This window comes from Nerophis ophidion, linkage group LG21 (assembly GCF_033978795.1).
Source record: "Nerophis ophidion isolate RoL-2023_Sa linkage group LG21, RoL_Noph_v1.0, whole genome shotgun sequence".
In the NCBI taxonomy this organism is placed as follows: domain Eukaryota; kingdom Metazoa; phylum Chordata; class Actinopteri; order Syngnathiformes; family Syngnathidae; genus Nerophis; species Nerophis ophidion.
Window position 1 is genome coordinate 25311903 of NC_084631.1, and position 13324 is coordinate 25325226.

Sequence of the window (13324 nt, forward strand, 5' to 3'; positions counted from 1 at the left end):
TCGGACGCCTCTGCCACATGTGGATCATCCACCGACGTCACCAATTGGCCAAATGTCACAAGTCAGGCAAATTCCAAACGGCTTGTTTGGGGGAAGTATGGCAAGATTGTTTTATCTCTGCCTATTTCACATTCCGGGGAAGTATGCAGACCCCAAATATAAAAAGACAAGTACAAACAGGTACAAAAAAAAAGTACCTTTTGCATAATAAGTCCTCTTTAAAGCGGAAAGGTATGCAGAGGAAAAGGTCAAACATATACAATGAAACCCGAAAAGTATTCACAGCACTTCACTTTTTTTTCCCATATTTTGTTATGTTACAGCCTTCTTCCAAAATTGAATTAAATAATTTTCGTCCTCAAAATTGTATCAAGTTTTAAGCTTCATGGCAAAGGCTACAAATGCTTATGTACACGTGATTTAATTAAATTTACAAAAAAAATTAATAAAATTCCCTTTGTCATAACGTGTAAATTGTGAGGACATAAATGAATTGGTTCCATTTTGGAATGAGGCTGTATGTGACATAAGAAAATGTGGGGAAAGCACTGTATGAATTGGAGAAAACAACAGTTGAATTCTTCCAATGATTCTTTAATTGTTCACTGCATGACCACACACGTTTGCTATTTGTTTGATTTTGCACTGCGCAAGATGGGACAGTTACTATGGAGACCGTGATGTACAGCTAGGTGACAAAGAGGTCCACTGTCCTCTTGTAGGCGTGACACCTTGATAAACCCATGGCACTGTTCAACGTTTCCCCTCACACATTCTTGCAAACAGAGCGGCCCAAACTAAACGAACACCGTGCCTTGGGTAGAAAAATAAAACCCGGATTAAAAGCTCTTATGAAGACGTCGTTGTACAGCGCAGGACATGAGAACAACCGCAAACAGTTCCAAGAGAGACGAGAGTGTACCTCTCGTTATAACACTTCCTGGAGGCCTTCTGCTGCGGACCACAGCCTGTGGGTTTGTGGGGGGGGGCTTCAGGGTGTCTCCCTCGGAAACGTCGTCGTCATGCTCGCCCGGCTAGACTTTGTCAGGAAAAAAAAAAGGTGAAGGAGAAGACACCTAAATGAATGAGAGTGTTTGAGCGTCTCTCCGCATCAGGAATCTTCTGCTAGCATGTACTCTGCGCGCCTGCTCGGGATGGAACCATAGCGTCACCCGCTTTGCGTCGTCTCCCCGCCGCCCCTCCGATGCCGTTCTCACCCCGACCACTAGGGGGTCACGCTCTTTAACGCTCCTCTGTTTCTTTTTTTTTTGTCCTCCACTGACTCTCCGAGCCTGAACTCTTTCCATCCATCCACCTTCATGTTGACTTGTTTGGTTTGCCGTTGGAGACGCAGGTACACACAGAGCGAGAGAGAGGGAGAGAGAGAGAGAAAGAGGGAGAGAGAGAAAGAGGGAGAGAGAGAAAGAGCGATTGTTGTGATCCATCAGATGTTCGCAGCGCCGACAGCTGCCCTCCCTTTTTGCACCTCAGCCGATTTCCTTCCACTGTCGGTAGAACTCCACGATGTTCTTCAGCTCCATGCCCGCCGAGCCAGCTACCTGGACGGCTGACTGAGAGGACAACAAAAAGGCGTTTAACAGGAAGGTCTGAGAACAAAGCCCACCTTTCTATTAGGGATGTAAAGTACATACAAATACACATACAGTCGTGGTCAAAAGTGTACATTTTAAGCATACAGCGGCATATTACAACTTTCGGTTTTTCCTTTAACAACAACACTACTAATCATGGCACACTTGAGAGACAACAAAGACTAGTTTAGGAAACATGATGGTCCAGAAACTTCTATTTTTGATACTGAAGGAGGATGATCTACATGTTTTAGAAGCTGTGCTAAACAGATGCAGCTTTAGTGAAACACTAACCATCATGTAGCAGTATTGCTAGGTGCTAAACAAGATATACAAACCAAAAAAAATAATCACTTACTGTACAATGTCTGCTCTCACTAAAATAAAGACTGATGGTATGTTTACATCTTCCCCTTTACATGAAGAATCAAACATATCCTTCACGCAGGTTAAAAAAAATGCTAAAAAGTTGTGTCTTTTTTCGCAATCTGCGGGTCTAAGTTGGATGTCAAAGTTAAATAACTTGTAGGTTTATGTCCACAACCTTCCACTATCCAGGTGAGAGAAATTATTTATAATCTAGAATTAACTTTCACCAACTCAGAGGCCATGCAACAGCTCAATATGTCAATACAGCAACATAAACTAGTTCGCTGCTAAAATAGTCAGTGTTAGAACTTATATAAACTCTATCTCTAATACTTGGTTATTGTTCAGGTCACAACATATAAATGGGGTATTGTTGGCGCTTTGGGGTTTTTTTAGACAGTTTTATGGGCGCAATAGAGTATTCTCATTAGCGGCATTGTTAGCCACCTTGTACTAGCCACATTTAACAATTCAGAATGTATAAAACTAATAAAAACATATGTGTACTTGTGTTACATAAGGATTGTTAATGATAAGCAAACTTCCCAAAAAGTGCAGTTCACCTTTAAGGTCCAGCAGGGCGCTAGAAAAAGCAGTGATTTGGTCCCACTTTTGAAGACACAAACTGGACCAGTAGATGATGAGGTTGAAGTCTAAATCTGAATGTAAATCGAAATCCATATATATATATATATATATATATATATATATATATATATATATATATATATATATATATATATATATATATATATATATATATATATATATATCCATCCATCCATCCATCCATCCATTTTCTACCGCTTATTCCCTTTCGGGGTCGCGGGGGGCGCTGGCGCCTATCTCAGCTACAATCGGGCGGAAGGCGGGGTACACCCTGGACAAGTCGCCACCTCATCGCAGGGCCAACACAGATAGACAGACAACATTCACACTCACATTCACACACTAGGGCCAATTTAGTGTTGCCAATCAACCTATCCCCAGGTGCATGTCTTTGGAAGTGGGAGGAAGCCGGAGTACCCGGAGGGAACCCACGCATATATATATATCTGACCTTCATTGCTGTGGAGCGACTGCAAAGCTCATCCACTTGATGGCCAGTGAGGAGCATCACCATGCCGGCCGTGTCGTCGTCTCCGTTGCTCTGGGAGACAGTCAGTTGACGACAGCTGTCCACCATCTTGTACATGTGCCTGGTAGCATCAATCAAATCGAGTGTGTTTTCAAATCACATTGGATTAGTTAAAAATCTCATTCTACAAAACTTTACAGCTATTTAAAATACATTTCAGAGGTGCCACAATAGTGTCTTTGAATTTCATTCTCGGACTGCATCAAACGATTATTTATTGAATCGATTAATCTATCGATTATTTTTTTGATTAATCTTTAATTTATTTTTGTATCTGTTTTTCAGTGTAGTGGTACAATGCAGTTCACAAATTCATTCTCCAAACAATTTTCAAAATATGTAGAAATTTGAAATGGATGCTGGATCAGGGATACACAATAAAATTAGCGAAAGAGCTAAACGAGCCGATTGCGTCGTTTCACTTCATTTTAATCGCTTCTACTTCCATGGAGTCTCAGTGTGCGAGTAAAAGCGCAATGCAAAATATTTGATGTTGCAGTTTCATTTTGAACATGCAGCTAGCGTCCTTCCGTCAGCTGCCGGGACAGAGTCAGCATGCAGCAGGCGATGTGTCGTGAACTTTGCAGCAACTTGTTTATAAAGTCTGTACTTTGTTGACTGGGACTCTCACCTGTCCTTTAATTTAACTGCTAACTTTGTTAGTGTTCCAATAAAATCAATAATAGCTAAAATCTTTAGACATTTCATGGAATTGAATGCTGGCTGAGTTGTCAGTGAGGCACAAAGATTGTGTGTTGGATGTGTGAGGTATCACTCCTGTTTATTTTTGTTGGCCAAACTATTGCACTGAAATTCATGGTTGTTTTCGAAGAACAAAACTTGTTTGACTTAATCTTCATTAGCCTGTGATTAGGTGGCGACTTTTCCAGGATGTACCCCGCCGACTGCCCAAATGCACCCGAGATAGGCTCCAACACCCCCCGCTACCCCGTAAGGGACAAGCGGTAGAAAATGGATTGAGGGATGGATGCATCTTCATTAAGTGGTTTGTGTTTTATATTGATATCAAAAAGTAAACAGCGTTTTTTTTTTATACATTACTTGTGTTTTTTTAATTCCACAAAGTACTTACTTTAATAACCATTCATGTGGCATCGCATTTTGTTAATGTTTTATGGTGTATAATTAATTCCTATATGACATATTTCTGCTGGAACTCTCAATGGATGTGTGCAGATACAGCATCTACATGTACACACTTTAGTACATGTAAATGTTACATTAAAACACCTCTGTATGAAAATGTAAAAGAGATAAAGGCATCATGTAATAAAAAAGCTGACACGCTGATACTAGTAATGAACAAAAACGCAAATATTTGACTTTAAATATATAGATCTAAAATCTAAAGCATTTTCATTAGATATTACAAATTACATGATGGCGTTCACACCCCAATAATCATGATTAATATTCGTGATTTCAATATTGATAGAAATAATCTTAATGATTATTTTGGCCATAATCATGCAGGTCTATGTGTAACACTTGACCTCATATATGAACACTATTTTTATCTATATGGGCAAAAAGTGCATTTACGTCTTATGTCAAAAGAGTGTCATCTTGCGAAATGTTCACGTTTATTTATTGTATAATTTTTTTTTCCTGCCATATCACTTTGTTTATAAAGCTTGTGTTGCTTTCATATGCACATTCAACTTTCTACTTCGGGTACATACCGTATTTCCGTGAATTGCCGCCGGGGCGCTAATTAATTTAAAACCTCTTCTTACTCCTGCGCTTATCAAAGGCATGCGGTAAAAGTAAGCATGCGCTAATTATTTTAAAACCTCTTCTCACTACGGTACTTACCAAAGGTATGCAGTAAAAATTTGAGTGTGATGTGAGCTTGGACCTTAAATCCTACTGAATAGCCCTTAATCTTCTTCCCTTTATGCGATTTCAAATTACCGGTATTGAAATCAGCCTCCTCCATTTTGAAAATGATGACATTTGATTGATTGATTGATACTTTTATTAGTAGATTGTGACGTCACGAGTTTGACCAGGCGGTAATTATTTTTGGGAAGCGAGTTTGACTCGGCAGTAATTCAAGGCAGGCGCATACTATATGCCCTGGGGCAATTCAAGAAAATACGGTAAATACATTTTAAATGTGTTTGTGTTTTTTTCAAAATAAAACTTGGTCAAAGGGATTCAAGACTACAAACTGTTTCTGTTTTCCTAAACTTTGAACCCTGCGACTTAAAAAAAAGGTGCAGTTTATTAAAGGATTTTTCTTCGTTGACGGTCATAAAGCAAATAGTTTAAAAAAAAGCAAGCAAAGACATTGAAAAGATGTATTATTGTTTGTGCTATATCGCCATATTTTGGACAAGTTTGCTCAGCGCAGGTGCGGCAGTGCTCCTTTTAAGAGCTTTGAACTGGAAGTAGAAGAGCTGTTCTGCCTTCTAGTTGTCCGTAGTGTTTCTACTAGTATGGATTCTTCATTCATCACTCCAAGCAACATTTGTAAGGTATATAACTAAAATATAACTACAACAGTTCTTGCTTACTAAACCGTCCTGTGTGTGATGTATGTAGGAGTGTTTTCATGCATAGTTGTACTTGCTATCGTAATGTAATCAAGCCAGCGTCGTTAGAATTGGCTAATATGCTAACACATTTATCAGTGTTTGTTAGTATCATTAATTTACAATTGCATTATTTTTGTATTGTTTCAGTTTCACAAATTCACCAAAACGTCACCGTAGCATTGAGTCTGTTTAGCTGATTGGAGAGCTAGCTTGCGCTGATAGTAGCCCATAACGATTACTTGTTTTGTTTGATCAATCGTTTTACTGCAGTGTTAGACCCCCGTTTACAAACAAATAAGGTATGTAACTTAACATTTACGAAATATTATCCGTGTTAATAACTCATTTGACAATGTATATTCATCTATCCATTTTCTACCGCTTGTCCCTTATCTGTGTCTTATAGTTCGGTACAGCTAATATATGGAGAAACTTTTTTTTAATTTAGTAGGGTGCGGCTTATGCGCTCTATTATCCAGAAAATACGGCATTTTCTGAATTCTTTTTACAGATAAAACAGAAATTTCATGCTAATCACTAGTATCGATTATATACTGCTACTGCCCTAGGTATCAACAGCATCAATTTATGGATCTAGCTACCCTCTTCTTTGTTCGCCTGCACACGGCAAGAACAGGTTGCACATGTTGCTTTTGTATAATCCTCTTTCTCGGCTCTTACTAATCTAGGTGTTCATTTCCTGCTAGAGTTGGTAAATTTTCTCCAGAGTGGCCCCTCGCTCTTCCAAAGCAAACACGCAGACACGTTTATCCCCTGTCCCCCTCCTTATTCCTGTTCTCTCCCGCTATCTGCTCCTTTCGCGACAGTTCTCTGCCGTTGTCAATGTGGGTGCATCTTACTAGTTAAATGTTTATTATTGTAGCAATATGGTTGTTGAGAGTAAGGATTTTTGCGATTTTAGTTGAGAGAGGGCCCCATAGTGACTTCTGTTTATGAGCATACAGCAGCTTGTTGTTATGACTTTTTTATTACGTTGCTCCATTATGTTTGATCGATATACAGCACTGTATATCACTTTGTATTGTGTTCCAAGTGTACAAACCTTCATGAAATTATGGACTTTTGTCGACGCTGGAAGCCATTATTCAAATTCACATTGTTTCTTATGGGGAACTCTGCTTCACTATAGAAACTTTTCTATTTACCAACCATGTTCAAGAACCAATTAAGTTTGTAAATGGAGGCTCCGCTGTATACAGAGCTGTTGTTTGAAGTGGTGTACCATTTGATTTTCCTCTATTTGATATCTGCTTGATTCCTCATTCTTTATTTTATGGTTGGAGATGCTTCGTATGGTAGCATGATACGTACCAGGCATCGATGTCCTGGCGTTTCAGCTTGTCCCGCTCAAAACTTCGACCGGACTCCTTCTGGCAGCGGATGTACCTGCACGGTAACGAAGACTCAGTGTCGGTGTCACATGTCCGAGAAGAAAATAAACAAACTGCATTCATCGTGTACCGATTGCCTTTGCGGAATTCAGACTCCAAAAAGCGGATGCTGTCCCGCGCGCCGGCGTTCTCCTTCTTGAGTCGGTCGAGTCCATCAATCACTGTGAGATGAGGACATACCCGACTAAGCATATCAGGACTCAAGTGGTTCCAAATCAGCGTGCTGACCTGTTCTTGGGATGATGATGATGAAGCAGCCGCTGCCCGCCAAATGCCGGATGATGCTCAGATTCTGGCACAGAGCGGCCGTGTCGGGAACCAAGTAGGGAGAAATGGATGACTGGGTTTTGGGTTGCTGAAGACTTCCCTCTAGCTGAGACACCTCCAACTGCAAGGAAGAGAGCATTCCATCCCTGTCCTGAACTGCATTTTAAAAAGTGCCGTTATGTCCACACCTGGAGTCGAAGCTGGGCCATGTCCCGCATCAGTCGATTTCTGCGAGCCTCCTCCTCCGCCTGGATATTTGACAAGCAGAAAGCTTAAATAGAACCCAAGTGTTTATTGAGAAAGCGTCGCTCACCATTCGGAACTGGGCCTTTGCCTGCTGCACCAGATTGTCGGGCTGCGACTGGCTGACACTGGTGAAGATGCCTGCCTCCGGGTTGAAGTGCAGCACGTTGCCCTGGAGACTGGTGAGGAAGTGGCCAAAACTGCGAATGCAACACACTCGCACAATACACTGCGTAGGAGAGAGACAGAGCAGAATTTCATGGAAGGGGTCGCTAGAGATCAACAAAAAAACTAGTATCGTTTTGCATGTAAAATGTGTGATATCATGTGCGATACAAGCAAACCTGCAGTGTGTTTACTTGTGTGTAATATTATGTGCGATACAAGCAGTCCCGCAGTGTTTCTGTGATATCATGTGCGATACAAGCAGTCCTGCAGTGTTTCCTTGTGTGTGATATCATGTGTGATACAAGCAGTCCTGCAGCGTGTTGGTGTGTGATATCACATTTGATACAAGCCATCTTGCAGTGTTTGTGTGTGATATCATGTGAGATACAAACAGCTCTGCAGTGTTGACTAACGTGTGATATCATGTGCGATACAAGCAGTCCTGCAGCATGTTTACTTGTGTGTGATATCATGTGAGATACAAACAGTCCTGCAGCGTGTTTACCTGTGTGTGATATCATGTGTGATACAAGCAGTCCTACTGTGTATTTACTTGTGTGTGATATGTGCAATACAAACAGTTCTTAAACGTGGTTTACTTGTGTGTGATATCACGTTTGATACAAGCCATCCTGCAGAGTGTTTACTTGTGTGTGATATCATGTGAGAAACCAGCAGTTTGAGCAGCGAGTTGACACCAGGTGTGAATGAATAATGGGTTCCCACTTCTTTCTAATAATAGAAAAGTGTGATATAAATCTAATCCATTATTATTATTATTATTACTTGTGTGTGATATCATGAGCAATACAACAATCTACGAGGTTAATACAGTTAACTTCTTTCTTTCCCTCCATTTATCTGTTTTCATTTGCAATTCAATATATCATTACATACTGTATATGTATTGTTGCATTACAAACTATTGTATTGTTGACAATAGAGGTAATTACTAATATTCATTATCAATTGTGCCATTTCCTTTGGCATTCGTATTCCTCCATTTGTAGCGCAATGATATTTATTGTAATTTCTGTGTTATTAATATTTATTTCACTAACTGGCTATTTGCTATAATTTTTTTGTATCATATTTGCACATATCGTATATTGTCTCTCTGTCTTATCCCCCTTTTGTCCCTGCAATTTCCCCCTCTTTATGATTTGGGCATCTACATCAACAATATGATTTGCCTTAGCTGCTAAACTGGACAAAAATAAAAACTTTTACTGGAAAAAGCGGCTCATGACTCACTATCGCCTCTCTAGGAATACAATGGAATTTCAGTCTACTGAGCAATGGTGACAGAAACAAAGGGTGTGTGTGTGTGTGTGTGTGTGTGTGTGTGTGCGCGTGTGTGGGGTATCGACATGTGTGCACCTCCTGTAACGGGCTGAGGGAGGTGCTGTGGCGAGCAAAGTCGAGGTGGCGATGAGCAACTCCGAGAGCAGGCAGGTGTCGCAGAGCCACGTCCTCGGGCAGTAGCAGAGTCTGGACCAAAGCTGGCCGCTCGCACTCGTTGAGCAGCTCCGTCACGTCCGGGTCGAGGTCGACCTCTGAGAAGTACACGTCAGCAAGGTATTTGAAGTAGCGAAGTTAACGCATAGTGCTGACAGGCAGCAACTCACCGGCCTCCAGCATACTGTTGCCATCTGGTAGCAGGTTGAGGAGTACAGACAGTCGGTTCCAGAGGCTCTGAGAACTCTGCAGAGAGCAAAGATTATTTCTCGACGGCTGCACTCGAAGAGGGGAAGGGTTGGTTGGTGGGGGGAACACAGACTGGCGTGGCCTCACCTGTGCGCACATGAGGATGATGTCGGTGTTGGTTCTGAGCCAGTCGATGAAGACCTTCACCACCTGGATTAAGCCCTGATTGGTCAGGATCTCCAGCTTCTCTAGCAGTGTCTTCTCACTGTGCACGGACTGCACACTGTGCTGGCTGTCTTCTGCGTCCGAGTCCACGTCTGACAGAGGAAATTCAATCCTGTAGTTGGAATGCTTCTTAAATACTTCTAAAAAGGAGCAACATTACCATTTTCATTTGTTCCATTGGGGGCACTCTGGTTGTCATCGCAGGTGGAGTCTATGGCAGTGGGTGGGGTCTCCAGGGGCGGTGGGGTGGAGTGGTTGACGGGGGCAGGAGCAGCGGAAGCAGCTTGAGGCCTGAGGAGCTTGTTGCTGAAGGTGGGCGCCAGGCGGAAGCAGCGCTTTGCTTGGAAGAGCTGAGAAGACATGGCCTGAAGGTTGCTGCTGATGCTGGCCTCGTTCGCCGCCGGGGGCCCGTTGGTGGTAGGGGGGGTTTCGACGCCCCTGTCCCCGCCCTCCTCCTTGGGTTGCTCTTCGTCCTCTTCTTCGTCCTGGTGCTCTGGGGCTTGGGCCTCGTGGTTGTCGCAGTTCTCCGAGTCGTCAATGTCCTCCAGGTCGGAGCGGGACTCCTGGCTGTTCATGTCTGAGTCGGTCTCCACGTCAAAAGCCGTCCCGCCTTCTTCCTCTTCCTCGGAGCCACTCCCCCAGCATCCCTCCCCGCCCAGCGAGTTGTTCTTCACCTCTTTACGGAGTGTAGACGGGTCGGGTAGCGCGCCGGGCGGTGGGCGACCGGCTGGAGCGGCGCAGTCTCTCGTCGTCGCTGCCTCCTCCTCTTCTTCGTCGTCGTCTTCGCTCTCAAAGCCTTCGCTCAGGTCGCTCTCGTCTTCCTCCCCTCGGTTGTCTTTGCGGCCACAGCGGCGTCTGCGAAGCCGAGAGAGGCGGGTGTACTTCTTCTTCTGCTTCTGTTTTTCTTCGTCTTCCACGCCGCTGTTCTTCTTGGCACCAACTTCGTTCTGCTCTTCCTCATCCTCTCGCTCCAGGGATCCGTTCTGCAGAGGCCTCTCTTCAGACCCATCAGCAGGCAAAGCCTCCCTCGTCTCCAGGTCATCTAGGAGGTGGGAAAAATGATCACTCACTGAATTGGGTAATTAAAAAGGTATGGTACATTTCTCAGTACAGGGGATGTTCAAATTTATCATCGTGGTTGGATTTATAAAAATTTGAAATTTAATTAACGGTTTATTTGATCATGGTAAATTATGGTTAATTTTCCCAAGTAATGCCAAACTATTAATTGATTTAAACTGTTATACAAACATTGGGTCTGGTTCCCATCATTAATATATTGTCTTTTAGCATTGTTAGTATTGTTTATTCTTCTTACATTGTTGCCACAAATTATTGTTAGTGTAATAATTACTGATACCTGTGGTAATGCCACCATGATTTAACATTTGTATTATAATCCTTCAAGAACAGAACAGTGAAGCTCAATGCATTATTCACTGAATGGAGAACTGGGGGGGATTGAAAAAGTTATCTTCTTCCCACTCCCTTTCATGCAAAACTGAATTGTCACGTTTGCATATTGTACATTCCCTTTTGCATTATATGAATTAATATTATCATATGTTGTCCACCCTGTACTTTTTCTGTGTGATTGCCTAAAATAAATTAAATTAATGAAATTTAATGTGTTTTCTATCTTAATTATTAATATTACTACAATTATTCTCTCATTGTTATGTTTTCATGTATTATATTTAATTCCTACATAAATTGTATCATATTTTTTTATAAAATTTTTTAGATGGCGTTGAGTTATTTTCCAGTGTGGACGCCCCAAAAGTGCAGTTTTTCCTCAAATCCTCAGTGCCATGCCATGCCTTGTTTTTGATTTTGCTTTATTGTCGATATTTCTGTGTGGGTGTTTTCTTCTTTTTGGTTTGTACAGCATGTTGTGATTGCCACTTGCCTGTGTATGAAAAGTGCCATATAAAGTTGGATTTGAAACAAAAAGGACTGCAAAGAGATGAAAGGTGTACTCACTCAAAGACACTTGTGCTTTTACCATTCCTCCTACTGCTATTTATCAGTCTTATTTGAGTCGTTCGGATTATATGTATTTTGTGCAAGGTTGTAGGGAAATGTATGCTTCTTATGATCATAAAAATATAATAAAAGGGTTCCTGTGCTTGTAACGGTGAAAGGGATAAGTGATGAGTGATAAAAGAGCATGTCTATTATCAGTTTGGGATCTCACCATGGTTGATACTTTTTATTTGACAGTATACACATAATCATTACTAACTAAAATCAACAAAAAAGCAATGCATTTCCGAGTTAACGTAACCACGGGCGGAATCACAGCATTGGCCAATACAACAGAACCCGCTGTTAAACGTAGAATATCTCAAATGTGACAGAAATGCTGTCAAGATGAGGAGAAAGAACATTTGTTTGGGAAAATAATGTGTCCAGGAACGCTCATTGATCCCCGAAACACGTCCTGAACTAAACGATGTGGAGACAGCCACTTGAAACTCGGAAGCTAAAGCTAGCAAGAACAATCCATACACCCGCAACACATCTCATCTGCTTGTGTTGTTGTTAACGGCATTATGGATGTAAGATTAATGTACAAACAGGACAAAAGTCGCAACTTGAGAGGCTCCCTCTTTTTTTTCTTTTTTTAAGTCTTCGTCTTACTTGTCAAGCTTAGAACAGCAGCACACTTCCCCCTTTCAAAATAACAGCGGTGTGTGCAACATTCGGTCTGATTGCGCTAACAAAATAAAGTTTCCAAAAAAGGACCTAACAAGCGCAATGTGCTTGAAACACTTTTTAAAACACAATTATTATGCTTTGACTTAAAATATGGGTCAAAATTGTCCAAACAAATGGGAGGATTTTTGTCTTGTATTAAATATTTTCGACACAAAAAGTACTCTATGGTTATGTATGCGTAAAAGTTAATAAACAGAATTAAAAAAAAAAGTAAATTGATTTATATATATTACTTTTTCAACTTTCAATTTATTGCTGTAACTATTATATTACTTCTTTATTTCTTATCAATTTATATATATTATTATTATATCTAAAGTTGAGTTTTGGAGGAACAATTAATACTTGTGTTTTCAAATATATAAAAAAAGATATTTATCGTTATTTTATTTATATTGTTCTAAGTACACTTCAGCAAAACATTGTGTTTTTATTAAGATTAAAGAAAACACAAAGAGAAATATAGATCAATTTACAACAAATAACTTTGACATTACTTTTTTAATCCGCAACAGAAAATATTTAAAATGCATAATTGAAAAATGCAATCCTTATTTTTGAATTTTTATCAAAATCATGAGAAAAAAATAAAAGAAAAAAATATACACATATATATATATATATATATTTACACATACAAACACATATATATATATATATATATATATATATATATTTACACATACAAACATATATATATGTATACACACACATGTATATATATATACACACATATGTACACACACACACACACACATATATATATATATATACATACATATATATATATATATATATATATATACATATATATATATATATATATATATATATATATATATAATAAAATTAACTCCTTATATAAACAACCGAAGAAAACATTTTTGACCAATTTTTGAAGTACTTGATACTGAAAAATCTAATCAAATAATTCAATAAGTAATAAATTCTAATTGATCATCAAAACAATGGAAACAATTA

General features: G+C 40.2%; 1 protein-coding gene across 1 annotated transcript in view; it reads right to left on the minus strand.

Moving 5' to 3' along the window:
* Positions 1-573: 573 nt before the first annotated feature.
* Positions 574-13324, minus strand: part of smg5 (SMG5 nonsense mediated mRNA decay factor) — a 29880-nt gene continuing 17129 nt past the window's right edge. The window contains exons 12-22 of the mRNA XM_061882340.1: positions 9783-10664; positions 9545-9714; positions 9379-9454; positions 9131-9306; positions 7653-7811; positions 7528-7587; positions 7301-7460; positions 7143-7233; positions 6993-7067; positions 3022-3160; positions 574-1571 (exon numbers count right to left, since the gene is read on the minus strand). Of these exons, the coding sequence (XP_061738324.1) occupies positions 1488-1571; positions 3022-3160; positions 6993-7067; positions 7143-7233; positions 7301-7460; positions 7528-7587; positions 7653-7811; positions 9131-9306; positions 9379-9454; positions 9545-9714; positions 9783-10664 (2072 nt within the window). The 3' untranslated portion in view covers positions 574-1487. The remainder of the gene's footprint in view (positions 1572-3021; positions 3161-6992; positions 7068-7142; positions 7234-7300; positions 7461-7527; positions 7588-7652; positions 7812-9130; positions 9307-9378; positions 9455-9544; positions 9715-9782; positions 10665-13324) is intronic.